The sequence below is a fragment of the Glycine soja genome, chromosome 2 (genome assembly GCF_004193775.1).
Source record: "Glycine soja cultivar W05 chromosome 2, ASM419377v2, whole genome shotgun sequence".
Lineage (NCBI taxonomy): Eukaryota > Viridiplantae > Streptophyta > Magnoliopsida > Fabales > Fabaceae > Glycine > Glycine soja.
Window position 1 is genome coordinate 41,501,131 of NC_041003.1, and position 23,775 is coordinate 41,524,905.

Here is a 23,775-nt window from a genome sequence, read left to right on the forward strand (position 1 = left end):
CCCCACTTTTATAAATCCCTTTATAAATTATTCTTGCAAAATTGGTCTTTTGAATAGTTTAAACCACTGGTGCTAGAGACATGACAGGTCTTGATAAATCCTACACTTCTTTTTCATCACAAGTTTTTCACTTATATGGAACCCAGAGAAAAATCACTCTTTGTCTCTCTCCCACTTCTAGGATTGTTCAACTTGGGAAAGTGACACATGAATCCCATCTTGGCTCTGAAATTTTCTGATCTCTTACTTTGACAGGTTCTGTAATAACCCTTTTTTTTTCTTTTTTTGCTCCCCCATGCGGTATTATGTGTATACGACTGCTTAAGTAGCCTATGTATGATAATGGTATTTTTTTTTTTGAAATTTGAAATACAACTTCTCCAGTAATGAAATTTGGCTGAATTTATAAAGGGATTTATAAAACTGAGGGACCAAATGTGTGAATTAAATTATAAGAGGACCAAAATCGAAATTGGAGTAAAATTGTGGGACTTAAAGTACAATTTTACCTACAAAAAATGAAGTCTTTACAGGGAACCACTCAGACGCTGACACGCGACAGTCGCACGTGACAGTCAACGTCTGAGGTTAACGGTCAACGTCTAAATCGGGCTTTCAGGACAAATTTTGTAGGGATTTATAAAACTGGATGACCAAATTTGTGAATTAAATTATAGGGGGACCAAATCCGAAATTGAAGATAAACTAGGGGACCAATAGTGCAATTTTGCCATAAATATATTAAAGGTATGATTGGATAAACTTCATTATATAAGAAACAAAAAAGAAAATAAGAAAAAAAATGAAATATGTTTCTCCAAAAACTAAAATTAGTATATGTGTAAGTTGAAAACACTTATGTGAGCTCTTTATGGGAGAGATTATGGAAGATTTCAGCGGTAACAAAGTGCAAAAATATGGTTTGGCGTGCTTGTGCTAATATCCTCCTAGTTGGAAGATTTCCTCGATTCAGGAGGCATGCCATTGTCGATCTCATTTGTGGATGGTGTGGAGAGGTGGTGGAAACAGTGACCCATGCATTGTTAACTTACCCAGAATCGAGGAAAGTTTGGTTCGCATCACCTATGGTCATTCAGGTTAATTAGTGAAAACGTCTCATCCTTTACCGTACCTTATGGGCCATCTGGATTAGTAGAAACCAATGGGTGTTGATCAATCACAAGTAATGGGAGGCAAACATCACTAACCGTCCAAAAACCCCAACAGGTTTTGTTGAAGCTCAGTACTTGTCTGAGGTAGTAGAGGCTCTTACTTTATGTGGGGCCTTGATGATGGCTCGTGATTTTTGTCTATTCCATGCTATTTTTCTTCTTGACCAATGGCAGAGTAAGGATGCAAGAACTAGAAGATATTTCATGGTTGTATTGGAAGACTGCAAAAACTATAGTTGAAGGGTCCTTGTTTGTGATCTATGTTCACCAAGAGGGGAGGGAATGTTCCTGCCCATATGCTGGCAAATTTAGCTTTCAATTTGCATGATATGTATTAGTTGGATAAAGTTCTACACCATCTAGATCTTCATATATCAAAAGATGTAATTGTCTCTTCTAGTATATATCAAAAGATATAATTTGCATGATATGTATTAGTTTGAATTAAAACCAGTATATATTACATAAAAAACAAAAGAAGTTAAAAACACTTATGTAGAAACTCTCATAAATTTTAAACTTTTTACACCAATCATCTTCTTACATGTGGGGACATAATGTGTTGCCAACTAATGTGAAAAGACCTAGTTGTCTTCTGGCCTAGAATGTGTAACATGCGTAAAATCTAAAAAAGTTTTGGCGTGAAATTCTATTGAGAAGGAAGGACACGTGTCAGACGATCTACATCACATGGGAGTTAGGAAAAGCACATGATTGAAGAGAGAGGAGAGAACATATTGCTGAAGGACTTCGCACATTAGGGGGGAAGATGAAGGTGATCTTCTTTCTTATGCCTCTTCATCTCTGAAATTCTGATTAAATTCCCCTTCTCCCTCTGAGATACTTTTCTTATCTGTCTGTACTTCAGGTGATCGTAGTGAGTTGTGCTGTCATTATTCTGTGAAGATTGTTCGTGCCTTGCTTCTGTTATTTGTCAAATTCTTTTCCTTAACGGATTGTGTTCTAGTGTTTCTGAACAATATTAATTTAGTTTGATAATCGGAAAACTATATTATTACGTTTCATTGGTGCTTTCATTGGCTTCCATGGCTGAGAACACTCGTTTAAAAGAATTGCAGACTGAAATTCGTACTCACACTAATGATATCTGTCGTATTGGTACCACGATGGATCTTTGTTACCAGGAACAAAATGATAAAATGCTTCACATGCAGACTTCGATGGATCAGATTCAGTTGACGATGAATCAATTGTTGAAAACTATTTCTCAACCTCATGGAAGTCTTGTGAACAATGACACTCCTATTGTGATGTCGATTAGTGTAGCATTGCCGACGAAGGAGATCTCTCTTGGATTTTCGCATTTTGATGGGACTACCCCGGTTACGGAATGAATTTTCAAGGAAGAAATTTTTTTCTCATACCACAACACTCCAAATGCAGCTCGGGTTGACATTGCTGCGATGCACTTCGATAAAGATTTTGTGGCTTGGTTTCAAATGTCTCATAAGCTATCTATGGTGTCTATTTGGCCGGAACTGACTCGTGCTTTGGAGTCATAATTTGGTTCTTCTCCATTCAATTGTCCTATGGTTGAGTTGTTTAAGTTGCAGTAAACAGGTTTTGTTTCTTATTATTACCTTAAATTCATGTCCCTGGTTAATAGATCTCTTGGATTGAGTGATGAGGCTTTCCTTAATTGTTTCATTAGTGGTTTAAATCCTGATATACGCAGAGATGTTGTTGCTATGACTCCTCTTACTTTACTTTGCACAGTAATCTTAGCCAAGCTTTTTGAAGAAAAATACAATCCAATCCCTAAATCCACTCGTAGCTCTTATATACAGAAATACTCTCAAATCTCCACTACTCTTGTTTTTGTTAGTTCCCAACCAAATTTTTAAAATAAAAATAGTTTACCTGAACTTTTACCTACTCCTCAAGGACCTCCTTGGAAACCCTCAAATGATAAGAAGATTAGTCTCGCGGAAATGCAATTGAGAAGGGAGAAAGGCCTTTGTTATTTCTATGATGAGAAATTTTCTTTCAGTCATAAATGTCCTAATAGGCAATTTTTGTTTCTATAGTTGGAAGACGAGGATGTTGAGGATTATTCTAGTTTGATTGTACCTTCGATTGTTTAGGAAGTCGAAACTATAGAACCTGATGATCATTACTCGTCTCTGAATGCTTTGAAGGGTGGTGTAGGAGTTGGTACTATAAGATTTATGGCCTATATTGATAAACTTTCTGTGACTGTGCTAATTGATAGAGGGAGTTCAAACAATTTCTTACAACCTAGAGTGGCTAAGTTTTTGAAATTACTGGTTGAACCAGTTACTCAATTTAGAGTAATGGTTGGTAATGGTAATTAAATGACTGCAGAAGGATTAGTTAAATAGCTTAAGGTTTAGGCTCAGGGTAATGTTGTTCCCTTGCCAGTGTTTTTGCTTCCTATATCTGGTGCAGATCTCATCTTGGGAGCAAGCTGGTTGAAAACAATTGGACCCCATATTGCAGATTATGATGCATTGCAATTGAAATTTCTAATGAATGGAAAATTCACTACACAAGGAGATCATAATTTGATTCTTAAGCAGACTCAATTACACCATATTAGAAGGATGATAACTACTAATTCTATTGCTGAGGTTTATAACATGCATTTGCTTAAGGAGAATGTCACACCTAAGTCCTTCGTGAACCTGCCTGCAAACATGGAGCCTGAGTTAGCTCTATTGCTACACACTTATAGTGTTGTCTTTGCCACACCTATCAGTTTACCTCCTCAGCGATCTCATGACCACTCAATTCCCTTGTTGGAAGGGTCACAACCTGTCAAGGTTAAACCTTACAGGTGTCCACATAGTCACAAGGAAGAAATTGAGAAACTAGTCTCTGGTATGCTGGATGAAGGAATTATACAGCCTAGCAAAAGTCTTTTTTCTTCCCTAATTATTTTGGTAAAGAAAAAGGATGGCTCTTAGAGGGTTTGTACTGACTATAGAGCCTTGAATGCTATCACAATTAAGGATTCTTTTCCTATACCTATGATGGATGAACTCATTGATGAACTGTTTGGAGCAACATTCTTCTCTAAACTAGATCTTAGGTCTGGTTATCACCAGATATTTTTGAATCCGAAGGATAGACATAAAACTACATAAAACTACATTTAGGACTCATCATGGCCACTATGAGTGGTTGGGTATGCCTTTTGGCTTGACCAATGCACCTGCAACCTTTCAGAGTCTCATGAATGATATTCTTGTTGGATTGTTAAGGAAATTTGTCTTGGTATTTTTTGATGACATATTGGTTTATAGTGCTAATTGGAAAGACCATTTGTACCATTTGGAGGTTGTTTTAAATATTCTGCCAAAGCATCAGCTATTTGCAAGATTCTCTAAGTGTTGTTTTAGGGTTCAACAAATTGATTATTTGGGACATACCTTATCTGGATCAGGCATAGCTATGGATGCAAACAAATTAGAGGCAGTTCAGAATTGGCCAAAGCCTATGAATCTAAAGCAGTTAAGGGGCTTCCTAGGACTTACAAATTATTGTAGAAATTTGTTAAGTCATGTGCTACCATTGCAGCACCTCTAACTGATTTATTGAAGAATGACTCTTTCAAATGGATTCAAGCTACTGCTCAGGCTTTCCAACAACTTAAGATAGCCATGACTTCTGCACTTGTCTTGGCTATTCCTAATTTCAATGAAATTTTTATATTAGAAACGGATGCTTCAGGGAGTGGAGTTGGTGTTGTGTTAAGCCAAAACAAGCATCCTATTGCTTATTTCTCAAAAAGTTGTCTGGTAGAATGCAGAAACAATTTGCATATACTTCGGAATTCTATGCTATTACTTAAGCTTTAGCTAAATTCAGACATTATCTTCTTGGCCATAAGTTTATCATTAAGACTGATCAGAAAAGTTTAAAAGAGTTAATGGAGCAGAAGTTGCAGACCCCTGAGCAACAATAGTAGCTTCCTAAGTTCCTAGGATATGACTTTACTATTCAGTACAAGCCTGGGAAAGAGAACATACCGGCAGATGCATTGCCTAGGAGTTTTATGATGGCCATTTCCAGCCCAATTCATTCTTGGATAAATCAAGTAATTGACAGGACTCAAACTGATCCTCAATTGGTGAAAATCTATCAAAGTTGCCTACAAGGCAAACCTCTTTATAATGATTACAACATTCAAAATGGATTATTGATGTTCAAGGATAAAATTGTATTACCTAGTGATTCTGCACTATTGAATTAGATCATGCAAGAGTTTCATAGTACTAAAATTGGTGGACATGCAGGGGTCAATAAAACAATAGCCCGAATTGGGGCTCAATTTTACTGGAGTGGAATAAGGAATGATATTAGTAAGTTTGTCAGGGAATGTTCCATTTGTCAACAGGCCAAAGTTGATAATGTGTTGCCTGCTGGTTTATTACAACCTCTTCCAATTCCTCAACAAATTTGGGGGGATATAGTAATGGATTTCATTGTTTAGTTACCAACTTCTCAGGGGTTTTCCATTATCCTTGTGGTTGTGGATAGGCTTTCAAAATTCGGTTATTTCATCCCTTTAAAAGTTGATTACAATGCTAAAGTGGTTGCTGAGGTTTTTATTAACCACATTGTGAAGATTCATGGATTTCCAAAGTCCATAGTATCAGATAGAGACAAAGTTTTTATTAGTTCATTTTGGTAAGAATTATTTAAGTCTCAAGGTACAATACTGTCCATGAGCTCTTCTTACCATCCACAATCCGATGGACAAATTGAGAATCTTAATAAGACACTAAAGATATATTTGAGGTGTTTTGTATTTGAACATCCAATAAATTGGGTTTCAATGCTTCCTTGGACTCAATTTTGGTACAACACTTCTTTTCATCAAAGTTTGGGAATGACCCTTTTCCAAGCTGTATTTGGTAGAGCTCCACCCTCAGTGAGTCATTATGAAGCTGATCCGATAGATCCCAATCAGCTTAAGGAGTCCTTGCAGCAAAGAGACCAACTTCTTTCCAAGCTTAAAGTGAATTTGTGGAAGGCACAATAGTATATGAAGATGCAGGCAGATAAAAAGAGGAGAGATTTGCAATTCAAAGAAGGTGATTTGGTTCTTGTGAAGCTTCAACCATATCGACAACATTTTGTCACTTTAAGGAAATATCAAAAACTAGGAATGCATTTTTTTGGTCCTTTTCCGATGCTGGAGAAGATTGGAAATGTCACATACAAGCTTAAACTTCCGGAATCGACAATGATACATCTTGTTTTTCATGTTGCTCTGCTTAAACCATTCCATGGCATGGTTTCTCAACCTTATGTTCCCTTGCCCCTTAATTCCAGTGATATGGGTCTAGTCCTCAATCCTTTGAAGGTGTTGGACGTGCGTGTTATTAGAAGATTGAAGAAGGAAATCTCATAAGTATTGATTCAATGGGAAGCTACTAAAGCTAAAGATGCTACTTGGGAAGATTTGCAAGACATTGTGAACTCTTATCCTCAGTTCAACCTTGAGGACAAACTTATTTTCGATGAGAAGGATAATGTAACATACGTAAAGTCTGAAGAAGTTTTGGCGCGAAATTCTATTGAGAAGGAAGGACACGTGTCAGACGATCTGCATCACATGGGAGTTAGGAAAAGCACACGGTTGAGGAGAAAGAACATATTGCTAAAGGAATTTGCACATTAAGGGGGAGGATGAAGGTGATCCTCTCTCTGATGTCTCTTCCTCTCTGACATTCTGATTACATTTCCTTTCTCTCTCTAAGATACTTTTTTTATCTGTTCGTACTTCATACTTGCTTCTGTTATTTGTCAAATTATTTTCCTTAACGGATTCTGTTCTAATGTTTCTGAAAATTATATTGTTATGTTTCAGAATGCATCCCGTCCTAGGTGCTCGTTTGTCAACGAGACTATATTACATGTGCTTCATGGCTGCCCTCATTCAGGGGAGCTTTGGTGACTTGTTCTGATCTCAATGATAGGATTTACGAAATTTTGTACCACGAGGAAGCTGAAGTTATGATCACTCTATGATGGTGGGCTTGGCACTGGCAGCATAATGTTATTTTCAACTCCCAACACTGGTTTATTTCTCATTGTGTAGTATGATCCGGTCTAGTGTTGTAGGATACTCTCGATTTGCTGGAAGGAATTTATTCAGGAATGAGTTCCACCGGAAATGCCACATCTCTCTACTAGTGAAGTTTAATTTGGATGGAAGCCATAGAAACAATTGCATGGGCGTTGGAGGGGTTCTTCGAGATCATATAGATTTCTGGATGGGAAGCTATACACTTGGGCGATACTTATTCACGAGATTGGTTCCCTTATGATGCAGAACTGACAACAGGTAGAGCTTCAAGTAATTTCAAGAGAAACTAATGGGATTCTTCAGCACCCGCAATGATGGATTCCTAGCTCGTGGCCCCAAGTGGGGTTCTAGCTCATAAGAAAATCACAAATTGTCATGTACATATTACAACTAATTTGATAACTTTCATAAGAATTACTTTAAAAATCTTATCGTTATGATCTTAGTAATAATTTTTGTACAATGTATAAAAAAAGATTTGGATTCTCTACCTTCATGCACTCACATAGTCATCAATCTTAGTCTTCAATTTTTTTTTCTCAACTTCTATACAATTAACAGAATAAAAGAAGAGAAAATTTTAGTCACCAGATCTTTACTGCTTGATTGAATGCAGGGAATCCAGGTCCGTTAAAAATCAAACTTTTTTTTTATTTAAATTTTCGTACAATATGGAGACGTTTGTTTAGAGAGAGTTCAATGGCTATGAAATAAATCAAGAAAAAAACCTACATTTTTTTCCTATACAATACAATAAAGTTTGGATATTTATAGAATTCGTCTAATTATTATTTGATTCCTGGAAATTTTATTTCTAAAAATATTAGATGAGAATGATATTCTTGAGTATTTTAAAAAAATTTGTTTGACTTACTATTAAGAATCTTTTTTATATTATTAGAAATATTTAAAATATATGTTTGGTTTAAGTTTGTTTCGTAGGAATATATATTATTTTACTAAAATATCCTTTACGCATTAAATAAATTATTATATTTTATATCAACAATTAATCATACCATAAATTAATCTTACATGATGTCAACATCGGGCATCATTCAAACATACTTGTATAAAATTAAATTCAAACTTAGTACACAATATTTTACATATTAATTGTACAATTTTCACCTAAAAATAAGGAACAAATTGAGAAGAACATAGAGGATTATGTAAAGTAAAACTTTGATTTGTTAGCAAGAATACGATGATAATAAAATTGATAGATAATTAGAGAAGTGATAGAATAATAGATATTAACAATGAGGGTATAATAATATTTTTACATAATAAATCACACAAAAATTCATATTCTCACTATCTTTCATTTCATTTCATGTAAATCAAATCAATATAAAAACAAAATTAACATTAAATATCTTATTTTTTTTGAAAATAAAACATGCTTTGAGAATCTTTTCTTCATGGGAAAACATCCTTATTTTCATCTCAATATTTCTGACCAACAAAATTTTGTGAAACAAACACATCTATTATCGTAAAAATCAAATCAAATTATTATATTAATATAAATCCAAACTTTCCTTTTGAAATTGCAAACTTCGAATTTCAAACTCAGAAAACATTTTTCCAACGAACACCATGGTCCACGGTCCCATCCACGCCAGTCACTCACCATGGGGTGCGTGAGTCACACCTTTCCGCCACACGAAATCAAACTCCCCGTGCTTGCCAGCTATCAATTCCCCTCTCGCTGCCTCTCTCTCTCTCTGTCAAAGCAATATTCTTATTAACTAATTAATAAACTACACGAAGAATCATTCACAAAAAAAACTAAAATTCTTAATATCAAGAAAAAAAAAGTTGTGACTTCTTTACTTTCTATCAAACTTTTTCTTAAATCTTCTATGAAACTTAATCATTGTCTTTATATATTATTAATATTGATGAATTTAGTCTTAAATTTGAAAATACATACTATGAATTTGTTTTTTAAAAAATTTACAAACATAATAACTTTATTTGTAAAAGGGACTAAATCTATAGTATTTTTTTAATGTTGAGAGCTAAATTTATCAGTAAAATATAATTAGGCCTAAAAAAAAACTCATTTTGAAGAGAGAGAAAAAGGTAAAAAAAAAAAACAAAGGCTATTTTTGTCCTGGACCAATGAAATGGGATCCAAAGGTGGAGATTGCGCGCGTCCAAAAATAAAAATAACCCCCCCTCGAAAACGCAATCATGGGTGGCAGAAACAGAAGCACAGCACCACGAACCAATCCCAGCCTTTCGGTTCCCCCACAAATAAAATAGTTACCACAACCCATTTGTTGCTTGCTGCGAGCGAATCCCTCTCTCTCTTTCTCTTTCTCTCTCATCCAGATCTTGCAAAAAAAAAAAAACACAATGGCAGCGAGCGCTCCCACTCCACGCGAAGAGTTCGTGTACATGGCGAAGCTGGCGGAGCAGGCCGAGCGCTACGAGGAGATGGTGGAGTTCATGGAGAAGGTCTCCGCCTCCGCCGAGAGCGAGGAGCTGACCGTGGAGGAGCGCAACCTCCTCTCCGTCGCCTACAAGAACGTAATCGGCGCTCGCCGCGCCTCCTGGCGCATCATCTCCTCCATTGAGCAGAAGGAGGAGAGCCGCGGCAACGAGGACCACGTCGCCGTCATCCGTGACTACCGCTCCAAGATCGAGGCCGAGCTCTCCAACATCTGCGACGGAATCCTCAAGCTCCTCGACACGCGCCTCGTCCCCTCCGCCGCCTCCGGCGACTCCAAGGTCTTCTACCTCAAGATGAAGGGAGACTACCACAGGTACCTCGCTGAGTTCAAGACCGGCGCCGACCGCAAGGAAGCCGCCGAGAGCACGCTCTCCGCCTACAAAGCCGCTCAGGTTTGCTTTTTTTTTTTTTCCTTTTCAGTTTTTTCGATTTTATTTTTTATTTTTTGCGATGTAGATCTGTGGATTTTGGGTTAGAATGATGGAATCTTTTACGGTGACAGTGATTTATTTTTGAAGCGATGGATGTTGAAAATTGAAAATATTACTTGTTTGAAAGTAAAAATATTAGTAAATTGTTGAATCGGTTTTGTTTGCATGTTTGATCTATGGTTCAAAACTTGTGATTCCGCGCAATTTGCAAATTATAGGTTAGAAATAGTGGAATCTTTACGGTAACAGTGATTTTTTTTTAAAGCGAAGGAAATTGAAATTTTGAAATTGCTTGTTTAAAATTGAAAATATTAAATTTTTGAATCCGTTTTTGCTTGCTTGTTTGATCTGCAGTTCTAAACATGTGGTTCTGCGTTGCGATTTCTTTATGTCAGAACAATGATTTTGTTAAAAAAAAGGAAGTTGAAATCCGGAAATTACTTGTTTAAAATTGAGAATCTTGAATAATTGAGTAGCTTTTGTGTGCGCGTATGATCTGCGGTTACTTTAATTTTGTGTATTGAAATTGATCTGTGGCTTTCTAAACTGGAGATTTTGTTCGAATGATTTGCTTTGATTTTGAAGTGTGGATTCCGCGTTTTGTTTGTTCTGATGTTTTTTATTTGACTGTGTTGTGTGCAGGACATTGCTAACACCGAGCTGCCTCCAACTCACCCTATCAGGCTGGGTCTTGCTCTGAATTTCTCTGTGTTTTACTATGAGATTCTTAACTCTCCTGATCGTGCATGCAGCCTTGCAAAACAGGTTGGTGTTAGAGAATCTGTGTTTTTTTTATTTCAATAAATGCCTATTCGATTAAATTACAGTGTTTTCTGCTGTAAATAAAAGTACCATTATGACTGTATGTAGTAAAATATTCGAAGTTTGTTGTTCATGAATTGGAATAGGAATAATTCTCATTTATTGCAAATAGTTTCAGTTATGTTGAAGTAACCTTGTTTGGTCCTGGTGACTAGATAGGAGTAGTATTTAATCTTGAACATTTCATTTAACTTTGATATTCACTAGGCTTTTGATGAGGCTATTGCTGAATTGGATACGTTGGGAGAGGAATCATACAAGGATAGCACTTTGATCATGCAACTTCTTCGTGATAACCTTACCCTCTGGACCTCTGACATGCAGGTATGGCTTTTGAGTTTTCCACCATAACTTTGGCATCTTATCCTCTTATTGTCTTTAGAAAATCTATTTATTGATTGCGGTTGTTATTTTTGTTGGGGTTTCAGGATGATGGTGCAGATGAAATTAAAGAAGCCGCACCCAAAGGTGACGGGGAACAAAATTAAACATACCATACTTCTAATTAGTGATTGAACTTCCCTTGTGTAATGTTTTCAAAGGGAGAAGGTGTTGAATGCTAATCTCGGTGTTACTGAGATTTTGGGCATTCATGTTCTTCGTTATGAATTGTGGATGTACTGGGCTATTTTAGTTTGTCCTTCCATTAGTACGCGTTTCTGAACTGCCTATTTTCATAATGACACTGAAATTTCCATTATAATGCTGTTTAGAATATTAAGATATTGTTCTCTAGCAAACTTGGTATTGCTAATTGTTTTAGCATGTGAAGGTGTGACACCTTTATTTGTTTTTATTCTAAAGCCTCGGAATCATTTATTCCGATCGATTTTAACGTGTTTTTGTTGTGAGGATTGTCAACTTCATTATGTTTGGGTGCATGGGGTTATGGAGAATTTGATATAAAAAGTATGATTTCTAATTTGCAAATGTTTTCTCTTCGTTTGATAATTTAAGTGGCTGGAATGCAAGTAGTGAAGAAACGGTATTTACAGTGACTTTGGGGTTTTCATAGATGGCTCACTATGCTGTCAAGGCTTTCGGTGGACCAAAGTGGAGCGTGAAAGAACAAGGCACAATAAGCATGGGTAGTATCATCAAAATAGGGACCGAATTAAGCATGAGTAATAAATAATAATACAAATAATCGCTCCCTTAGCAAGGCACAATAAGCACCGAACATAAAAAGAGCAATTTTTGATAGTAGGTCAAACAAGCATATATGAACAACTTGACACGTGAAAAGGGTTAGGTTGCACGAATCAATGATGCTCCTGATTCCATACACATTTTGACAATAATCCTTACCAATGCCAACGTCAGAAATAAACACCCCCTGTAAAACAATAAACAGTTACGAGATAAAATTATAATGAGATGCTATACTGATACAATAGTTTAAAATTTAAAAATATTGATACAGTAAACATATATAAAATAAGATTAAAAAATAAAGAGAAAGACAAATATAAGACGAAAAATATGATAAAGAAATAAAACAGAAAAAAAGTGTTATATAATTTCAATTATAATTTTATTCCTCGCCAGATCCCTCCGCACTCAACTTGGCTTGGAGCATTAAACAATTCCTTGCAAGTTGCAAGAAAAAACCAAAAGAAGTAGAATTGGCATCACACTGAAGTCATATATGTTCGGTTAGTTAAAAAATTATCAGAAAGTTGATCAGTTAGTTAATGACTAATGAGTAAAGTATTTAGTGGTGTAGAACTTGTTCCTTCAAGAGAATTGTACCAAGGGTTTGAAGGTACCCTCAATAAAATGTAAACATACTTGCAGAACAGATTAAATAAACATTTTGTATAAGTTGAGAAACCATTAGTGGGGATCAAATTAGAAGGTAATCCATAAAATACTAGATACGTTTATACTATGAACAACACTTCCGTTGACACTTTCTATATTGTTTATCGAGTTTGACTGACTAAAGGTTTAGTTACCGTGTTATTTTTTATCATGGTAATTTGATCAAAACTAATTTCCGTAGAAGTTTATTGTCCTTCGTCATGTTTAAAATCTTTTTATTTCCTATTGCCTTAAAGAGTGTTTCGGGATTATACACATAAACTTGGTCATACCCAATGTGTCAGTTTTGCTTACGTTGAAATAATTTTAAAATGAAGAAGATGAATTATTATGCTCTGCTTTCTAAGTTTGAATAAAGTTTGTTTTTAATTTTTTTCACAAAAGTCTTAATCATATGGTTATTTATGGGTAGGCGCCAAACAGTTCAGAATATTTAAAATTGTTTATTATTTTTTAAAATTTAATATTTTTATAAGTTAAAATTTTATTAAAATTCATCTTAATTTAGCATCAAACTAATACCGTACAACATGATGTATCATATACCCAAATTTATAAGCTAATATAAAAGAAAAAAAAAGAAAAATAAATACATAAAAAATAATAATAAAAATAATATTTTTTATTTTTAATAATAATAATAAACAACGGATAAATGAGTCAGGTTAATAAGTTCATAAATCAAAATCAGTGATCCAATCAAAAAGTCAATTGATTTGAATGTTTAAGTTCGACTCAAACAAATTAAATACCTAACCCAAATAGTTTTAGCCCAAATTGTTTTGATCGATTTGGATTAAATTGGGTTTGCATATGAACCCTCCCTATGATCATCCCTAGTTAATCAAAGAAAATGATTTTTTTTTTTTAAAAAAAAGGAACAAGTTGAATTCCAGTACCTAAGAGTTTACAAATGACAATACACACTAAGAAAATAGAAACTTTAATAATAAAGTGTTTCAACCTTAAGTCCGACGGCATTAGAGTCCTCATATCTAAGGTATTGTCAGCTTATATACTCAATCGACACAGAAATAATTTTGTCCTTAGTAAAAACTATCTTAATAGTTGAGAGAAGAAGATATTTATAAACAACATGTAATCTCGACTCCTAAGCGATATGAGATTTTATGACTACCTGAACATAAAGCAACAATAGATGTGAAATTAAATTGAAATAAAGTGAATACCCACTTACATTTCAAACACAAACATTACGTCAAAAGATTGACGTAGTGATGTAAGGTTTTGTTACATTTACTAATAGGAAATCCATTTAGTAGAAGAACTTGCGTTCAATTTTCATTGTGTGTAAAAATTTTTTGAATAAACATCAATCTCATATCGCGAGAGGAATTAGTCTCTAATAAAGTAAGTTGAGATCTAAAGAACACCCAGAATCTAAGATCAAGAAAAACATTATACTGACTTTTTTAAATTTCTTAAAATACATTTATGATGTAACTTTTTAGCTTTTTCAAACTATAAAATAAGTGGAGATGTGTCACTAAACCTCAAATTCAAGAACAATCTCATAGCTCATAAAAGATAAAACAGAAATTTAATGGGAATACCTTAAAAAAAAACTATCTCAATTTTTATTTATAAATTATCATCTACATAACTTTCTAAATAATAACTCATTAATTAAAAGGTTATATGAGAATACTTATATCAACATATTAAGATGATCAATCCAGCATTTTACACCATTCCTAAAAAGTCAACACTTTTACGTCCAACTATTCTTACTTTAGAAATCTAATCAAATCAAAATGAAAAATTTTCTTTTTATTAAACTACATATAACATCATGACTCACGACAACGTACTATAAAGCATACCCCAACGAAACTAGTTCAAAGATCTCTCCATCTAGGGCTCGAAACCGGCACAGTCGGTGAAAGGGGAATCGGAGAACCACCCCCCAACGAATTGAAGCATCCAAAAGTGACCGGTGAAAACGGTAACTGAAACTCCGACTCCGAAGAAGAAGACGGCACGGAGTTCCGCAGAAAGCTGCGCATGTACGCGGAGACCGGCGACTCCGCGTGGACGGTGGGAAACGGCGGCAGAGGCGACGGAGGCGCGACGGCGACTTTGCCGGAGTTCGGAGGCGGAGGGCGGTGGCTAACAACCTGAGGTAGCGGCGGAGGCCGCAGGCGGTGGAGGCGAGAGGTTGCAACCGGTTTTGGTTGCGGGGTGTGACCGGGTGAGCCGGTCAGCTTTTGGACCATGTCCCTGAAATCGTTCTTGCTGATGTTGTAGACTTGTGGCTGAGACTCGGAGGGGAGAGCGTATTGTTTATTGAAGGTGTTGTTGTGAGTGAGGCTTTGAGAAGACTCAAAAAAAGTTGGTTTCTTAATGTTGTTGGGTTTGGAGATGTTATGTGAAAGCTTGTTAAGTTGTTTGAGATACTGATCTCTGTTGGTAGTAGAAGTAGTAGTGGGAAAAGATGATGATGAGTCTAAAGGAGTTTGACAGTGTTTGTGATCCATTACTCTTTTTCTTTCTTACTCTAGGTGGGTTAGTAAAGACTAGAGATAGAGAGACTTGAAGAGTAAGGTGTATATATATGGCTATAAATTCATATCCCACGTGATTTAATTTTGTTGTTGATGTGAGAACTTTTTCTTGTTAGAGACACTTGAAGAGTAAGATGTATATACATCGGTATAGAGTTAAAAAAAAAGTTCATCAAGTTGATAATGAATAAATTTGTATCCCATAAATTATATGGGTGGATTTTGTATGTGTTTATCGAGTCATGAGAGTAAATTTTCAAAATCTAATTCACCTAAAGTTATTAGGAAAATGCAAGAACATTGGTTAAGAAATTAAAATAATAATAATAATTATTAAGATGCACTACCCATAATATTTTTATGTTTTTTTATGATTTTTATAATAAATATTTCTTTCTTTTAATTCTTTAATTAATATAGCACCGGTTAACAAGACTCAAGTTTTAATATATAAAAAAAAAATATGTATATAGTACAAAGGAGAAGTTGGTGGAAAATTAATTTTTGGGGAGCTTAAAGGATGCGGTCAAGTTATTCATCAAAGTGTTCGTTGCTAGTCACTATAAGAATAATTAATGAGTAAAAGAGTGAGTGATGAAATTAATATATGAGAGAGAAAAGGAAAAGGAGACATATATGGCCGTTTGTTTTTCTTTTTAATGGATGTATAATGTAGATAAGGGGTCGACCTCATAAGAGGGCCGGTTAATAAATCATGCTTTGACTGTACGTTATACAACAAATTTGAATACAAAAAGTGATATATATGTGTTCTTCTAAGTGCAGTCCAAATAAGATGTATGCTTCTAAGTTCTAATAATTTTTTTTCATTTAATTTTAATATTTTGAACAAAAATTATAAATATACATTCATCGCACGAATTAATTAACATGAAGTTTTCTTTTGAGAGATAATTAACACCACGTTATTTTAACTTAATTTTTTATATTAAAGTCTTGATTATGTAATTGTATTTTGGAAGAGTATCCAAACATATTCTATATCATTTATCATTTTATCACTTGTTTTATTTTCTCTATTTTTTTCTCTCCTTCTTTCTACTTACATAATATATATTCCAAAATGGGATATAGTAATTTTATAACAGCACTATTTAGTTTTAAAGTATATATAATTTTAACATCAGCACCCCATCATCATCGATCATCATAATAATACAAAAGGAAATTCACTATGTAAAAAAATGGAGGAAGAGAGGACGTTACAAAAAATGATTTTTTGAAAGATTAAAAAAGTTATTTTGATAGATTTTCTTTCGAACTACAACCCAATTTCTTGAAAGAATCAAGTTTGATTGGGTAAAATTTACCTTAGTTTTACGATGCAAGAATTATGCAAGTCTAATTTTTTTTTATCATGATACTAGTAATGATAAATTTTTGTTGGAAATCATAAGTATACAAGATAAATATTCTCTTCCTAATATAATTTATTTCATACTCAACAATCTAATCACTACTAGAAAAATTATTTTACGATAACTATTCATCAAGAACCATTTTAGTATATAAGACTATGACAATTTTGTAAATACGAGATTTTTCAATGAAGACGGTTTTATGAAAACCGTCTTAGAATGTTGTCATTAAAAATTGTCTTAGAAGGTTTTTCTCTTTTTTAATATCTAGCTCCTGCTATTCTCTGGCGCTCTCTATTCTTACTCTCATTCTCACTCTCATTCCCCTCTAGGGTTCCCAACGAGAGGGACCAAGGCCACCTCACCGTCAACGCCACCAAGGCGTCCTCGTGCTGAGCTTGCACCGTGCTACGAGATCCTCCAAGACCTTGTAACTTCATTTTCTCTCTCATGCACACTTTCTCATAGGGTTTCCGTTTCTTTTCTCCGCGCTTATGCATTTCGTTTTGGTTATTGTGGCAGGTTTTGAATGATTCTCTGGGAGTGATGAGAAGAAGGAAAGGAGATTTGATTTTGAGAACTGCGAAGATGAAACAAGAACGAGAATTGGATCTCTAAAGAAGAAAACGCTCAACACATCCTCCAAGTTCAAGCATTTGCTAAAGAAAAAAAGCAACAGAAAGAAAAGTGATGACCGTGTTAACTCTATTTCGATCGAAGATGTTCAAAATTTCTGTCCAACAATAGGCCGTTGAATTTTAAACCGTAGGTGCTGAATTTGGTTGATATTTTTGAGGTAATTTCTTTTACTTTTCCTACGTGATTTTCTTTTGCTTTTTTTTTTCATTCTCATTGCATGGTGACATGCCATTAAAATGAATATGTAGTGAATACACATCCCATTATATGCTAATTTTCCTTTTCCCCATATTCCAAACAAATACGACATCGATGGTTATCTAAAACAAACATATGTATGTCTCTGCTTTCTTTATCATGTTTTTAATCTTATTTTGAGTTCATATTAATTGTTAGAGTTTAAGCTTTTTAGTGTTCTCGGTTTTGATTTTAGCATCTTTAGGTACTCAAATCAAATTATGGAAAGGACAAGAAAGTAATAAGTGTATATTTTGTTTTTGGTTTATATATATATATATATATATATATATATATATATATAGAGAGAGAGAGAGAGAGAGAGAGAGAGACCTATTTGTGAATATCTTGTGATAAGAGATGAGAAAAATGCAAACAATGACGACTATTTGTGGAAGAGTTTTAACTACCATACTAATACTTTCTTACCTGAGATGAAGTTTGGCTGGGACGTGAGAACTGGTCTCAATAAGAAGCTAATAGCTTGGAAGAGTCTAGATGATCCATCTCCTAGTGACTTCTCTTTTGGTATGGTGCTCAATAATTACCCTGAAGCATACATGATGAAGGGTGATCAAAAGTTCTACCGAAGTGGACCATGGAATGGCTTGCATTCAAGTGGTTCACCATAAGTTAATGCCAACCCCATTTATTCCCTTTGTGGAGCTAATGCAAATTATGTAATTTCAGATTCACCAATGTGCCAATGTTTGCAAAGGTTCAAGCCTAAGTTACCTGAAGCATGTAGCTCAATGGGTTGGTCTCATGGATGCATCTGCAATAAGGAATTAAGTTGTGAGAACAAAAACAAGGACAAATTTAACAAATTGACTTTGCTGAAAACACCTGACACTACACATAGTTGGCTGGATCAGACAATTGGGTTAGAGGAATGCAAAGCCAAGTGCTTGGATAACTGTTCTTGTATGGCTTATGTGAATTTGGATATCAGTGGACAAGGAAGTGGTTGTGCTATGTGGTTTGGTGATCTAATTGATATTAGACAGTTTGCAACTGGAGGCCAGGATGTATATGTTCAAATTGATGCTTCAAAATTAGGTAGGAACTTGGCTTTGCAACTAATTATTAGTCTTTCTTCAAATAAATGTTTTAGCTAGGATACATTTTCATATGTGAATATTTATGTTACCTTTGCAAATTTGTGATCAAATTTAATTAGAACATGCCAATGAGGGCCACAAGAAGGGTGGAGTCCTAGTGGTAGTAACAATTTCTTTGGTTGTGGCTGCAATTATTGGAATACTAATAATTCTTGGTTGGTGTTTTAGAAAGAAATCACGTTGCAGTGTCAAAGGTAAAATTCACATTTTTGTTCTTATTCTCATAAAGAAAAAATTCTTTGTATTGCTTTATTAGTGTTTGTAGTATTGTATTAGATGTATGCATATTATTTGACAACCATACAGTGATCTGAAAAACAAAAATCATAAAAGTAAATAGTACACAGGTTCCACTGTAGATAATTTGGTTCACCTTCTTTGGTCAATAACTACATGCTAAATAAGAAGTTTGTTGAATTCAGTTTGAAATAACAAGACAAAAAGTTTTATGGAGATTGAAAAGTCATGACAGATACTTGTTTTGAATTCTTTCTTCAATAGAGGCTATTTATGATTGCAACCAATTTATAAACCATATTATGCGCATGACTTTTTTGTTTTTTCAGTTTTGTCTAGATAATGTGTTGGAAAAGGTAAATCAAAATGAACTTTTAATTGATTATCTCAAAATTAACTTCGTTAAAACTGAAACACTTTTTCCTGTGTATAGTTTCTACTTGGAGGTGCTAGCTCTCTTGTTTCCTTAATTATTTCTTTGCATTTGAGGGAGGGAAAGTGGAATAACTCAAAGTAGGATATAGAAAATTTTCATTTTATCAAAAGATGAAATTCTAGTCCTTTCAAAAATTAAAATAAATATGCTGAAATGTTTATCACAATCTAAAACATCTACTTATACTATGCCAGAGATCAAACTTTAGTATCAAATCAAATCAAAATAGTGGAATGCATGTGGATGATATAGACCTACCAATTTTTTTAAAAATACATTTAAAGACGGTTATTTGAAAAACCGTCTTAGAATGTGTATCATTCTAAGACGATTTTTAATTAAGATCCATCTTAAAAAATATCATTCTAAGACAATTTTTAGTTAAGAATCATCATAGAATGATATCTTTTTCTAAAACGATTCTCTATGAAACCATCATAGAAAGTCTACACTTTTTACGACGACGATTAATAACCAACGTACAATGTACAAATTAATAGACGTAAAAAGTAATTTTCATAGTAATGAATTAGGATGTAAACCTATTAAATATGAAAAATTATTATATGATTACATGTTTAATTAGAGTTTTAACTAATCTTCATCGCTCATATAATCAACATTTTCAATTCATGATAAAAATTAATAACATCTAATGACATATCATGCAAAGATTAATTAGAGTAACAATATCCTAGATCATGTAATAATTTTTCAATACGAGAAAAGTGTGTTTGATTTCTTAAAAAATAGGCCATAGTGTTTTTGCAGTGGAGAAAGTATTTTGATAGCATTTTTCTTTTATTTTCTTGCATTATGTCATTTCAGAAGTAGAAAAAGAAAACACCAAAAGTTCTGATCAGAAAAACAAATTAAGAAATAGCTAATATTCTCCACGTCATAAAACTTTTATTAATTAAAAAGGAACTGGTCAGTTTCTATCTCCCATGATCTAAGAGAAGCAAACTAAGGTGCATATTTGCTTGCAAAGAATGGAGAGCTTTTTTTATGGACTACTTTGTTCCCAACTCCCCATTGAATATTTGTCCTGAGTTAAATCTCCAATTCCTTACTGATAGACTTGGAATTCAATTGCTCCTTGGTTTTTACTTTTTAGTGGTCAAAAGGAAGAAAGAAACAGGGAATCGAAAGTAAGAAAATTAATTAAAAACTGTTTATTCTTCCATGCTCAAAAGTCTTACATTTTCAACAGTTTATTAAATGAATTATCGCTAAATAATATTACTTTTGGTTAATATATTGATAATCCATTTCCTAAACAAATAGTTTTGGTTTTCTAAAGAAACAAGAAACATTGTAAACTGATATAAACTAATTAATATTAATTAATTTCGACCAGACGAAAAGGAAAAGGGAAGCTTGTTTATAATTTTAAAAGACTAAATCACTTTTATTTTTAGATATTTTTGTTTATTATATATATATATATATATTACTTTCTACGCAATTAAATAAAAAAAGAAAAATATTAATTTTTCCTTGCAAAATATATCCATAAAATCATCTAACTTTCTTAAATCAAACATAACATTAAGCTCTTAAGTAATTTTAAATTAATTATACTTACTAATTAAAAAATAATAATACTTCCGAGCGATCGATAACTTACTAATCGTTAACCAATGAAGGGCAGTGGAGGTCTCAATCCTAACGTGCAGGAATATCCTAACTGTTAATCTTATCTGAAAGAATCTTTGGAGAGATCGTCAACCTTTTCTTTTTCATTGTGTGTCTTTTTGCGTGCTTTTTTCGGGTCTGTAATAGGTTCGTTGTTCTTGATTTGTTTTTTTTATTTGACTACTTTAAAATAAAAATATTAATTTTATAAGATATCATACATCAATAACTATTAAATAAAAAACTAAAATTAAAATTATAACTAAACTAATAAAATATTTAAGGATGTATATAAGAGATTAGTTTTGGATGAAGTCGGAATATTTTTTAATTGAGAGTTAAAAATTAATCTCTTGATATACATTCATTTAAGGAGTTGATAATTTTTAATAGATGCTTTTATGAATACACGTTGTAAATAAAAATTTTGAACACATGCTTAAGGGTGACCGATTCATTTAGCGTTTTCAACCACGGATCCATGTCCAATTTTAAACAAATATTCATAATTTTTTACATTTTATATGATTTTGACGTGAAATTTAGAAAATACATGCATTTAAATTATCTATCCAAAACAGTGTGTTTAGAAATAAAATTTTGTATTAATTATATCACAGTGACTTTAAAACTTTTAAAACTCATTATATAATATATATGTGAATTGAGTGTTGAAAGTTTATCGGGATCAACATGTGTTAAGATTCAATGACCTAGAAATCAAACTCATGTTATTTCCTAATTGAACCGATCTTTATCAATTATAAATATAATTTTATTATGATTCTTAACTATCAAAATTAAAAATATATTCTACCTTCTAAATTAGTGAGAGAAATTAAATCCATTTTTACAACTTGGAGCGAGTGATTCACGGGGACAGTATCACTGTGTCAGTTTCAGTCACCGACAAGACCCTCTGGTTAGTCAAACTTGCTACAGTGCACATTTTAATAATGTTTTGAAGCTTGCCTTGGTTGTTATGAACCTCAGGATCTGGCCACCGCACATAATGAATAGTAGTAATATTTAAATTCAATTCAACCAACTATGCCCATGGTCAATGATATGTGATATAGAGTGAATAGGATAGCCACATGCACAAAGATAAGGAAAACTAGACTTTTAATTCTTTTCTGCTCAATCTTCTATATGGTTTTTGTTTAAATATTTTTTTTTATTTTTAATAAATATTTAATTAATTAATTAATTTTTAATAAATTTTTGTTTTAGATTTTTAATAAAATAACACTTTTATTTTCTATTCTTGATATTTTGTTTTAATTTATGATAAATTAATGAATTTTGTATTTATTTTCTTATAAATTAGTAAATTTTATTTTTAGTCTCTACTAATAGAAAATGAAAAAAAATTATTAGGGAATAAATATAAAATTTATTAGGGACTAAAAATAAATATCAAGAACTAAAAAAAATTATTTTACTAAAGACTCAACATAAAATAAAAATTTATTAGAAAAAAAACTTAAAAATTAAATATTTATCATGAATAAAAACATTTAAGTATTATTTTTAATTTTCTAAAGATAATGCTAAGATATTCGTGCTCTTAAAACATCAAAAGTTTTTAATTTGAATAACTTAAAAGATGTTAAAAGAATTTGTCATTGATAAACAAACCAGTTAATATACTTGGTATTATTAAAAGTTTAGCATCATATTTCTTAAAAAAATAATTTCACCGGTTACTATTAGATCATAAATATAGATAAAGAATAAATTATAATTCCCTACCTAAAGAAATGTTGCCTCTCCTAATAAATATGAGGATTACACTACTCTCTCTTATGTTAAAATATAGAATTAATTATATCTTCATCTCTTGAGAGAAATGCAAGTATTACAGTGTCACTTTCCTTTTATGTTAAAGTATACACTACAATGTACTCTATTTAATTTAACATATCTAAAGAATATTATTTATAAGATTTTAAAATATATTTTAAATTAAGCTAAAATTATGGCATTAAGCTTCTATATTTTCCACCATAGACCTAACTCATAGTGCCACCCTTAAACACACAATGTACAACAAAAATCACTACCCATTAAACTTGGGAGGCAATGACAAGGACATATATGGTGATAGAGAACCATTCAAGGATGAAGAATTTGGCTTGGGTAGGCTCAACATGAATGGATCAATCATTTGAGCAAGCGTAAGAGATTTCAAAAGAGTTTGGCGAGACACTAAATTCTCTCGTGGAGGAAAAAGAAGAAGAAAGGAAGTTCATAAATTTTAGTCAACCTTAAGACTAAGATTTGTTTTCGTTTTTAATTGTAATTTTGGTCTATTTTTGGACTTGTAATGGATTGCTACCTTTTTATTTTTGTTTTAAGTCTTTTAATTATCATATTAGTTATTGGATCTTGGGCCTAATTTAGGATTATTATTAGGAATTATAAATAGACTCCTCAAACACTTTGTTGCTTTTGATGAAATTTCATATTAGACACATTTAAGTATCTCTCTTGGTTTTTATGTGAAACCTTAGGTTCTTATCAAAGAACTTTATTCTTTGTGGCAAATCATCTTCAACTTATCAATCTTCCAAGGTTGTGGCGTTGTTCTTTCCATCTTATTTTCTAATTTCATTTTTCCCTTTTGTTTATTTTCCCCAAATTCAGAGAGTCCTAAATAAATAGGTTCCCCAGTTTGCTTAGGCTAAAAATTGGATCCGCAAATTAGGGTTCCACCAATTGGTACCCGAGCTTCGATTTTTAAAATCAGGTGTTATCTATCCTTTATG

At 33.0% G+C, this 23,775-nt stretch overlaps 2 protein-coding genes across 2 annotated transcripts; one reads left to right on the forward strand and one right to left on the reverse strand.

Annotated features, from left to right (window-relative positions):
• Positions 1-9,454: 9,454 nt before the first annotated feature.
• Positions 9,455-11,807, forward strand: LOC114394893 (14-3-3-like protein). The gene is made up of 4 exons (XM_028356577.1): positions 9,455-10,107; positions 10,789-10,911; positions 11,176-11,292; positions 11,397-11,807. Exons 1-4 carry the CDS (start codon positions 9,619-9,621, stop codon positions 11,454-11,456), a joined length of 789 nt encoding a protein of 262 aa, XP_028212378.1. The 5' UTR covers positions 9,455-9,618; the 3' UTR covers positions 11,457-11,807.
• A 2,628-nt stretch (positions 11,808-14,435) lies between these two features.
• On the reverse strand, positions 14,436-15,417 carry LOC114394902 (VQ motif-containing protein 9-like). The gene has a single exon (XM_028356588.1). It carries the CDS (start codon positions 15,288-15,290, stop codon positions 14,652-14,654), a length of 639 nt encoding a protein of 212 aa, XP_028212389.1. The 5' UTR covers positions 15,291-15,417; the 3' UTR covers positions 14,436-14,651.
• Positions 15,418-23,775: the final 8,358 nt, after the last annotated feature.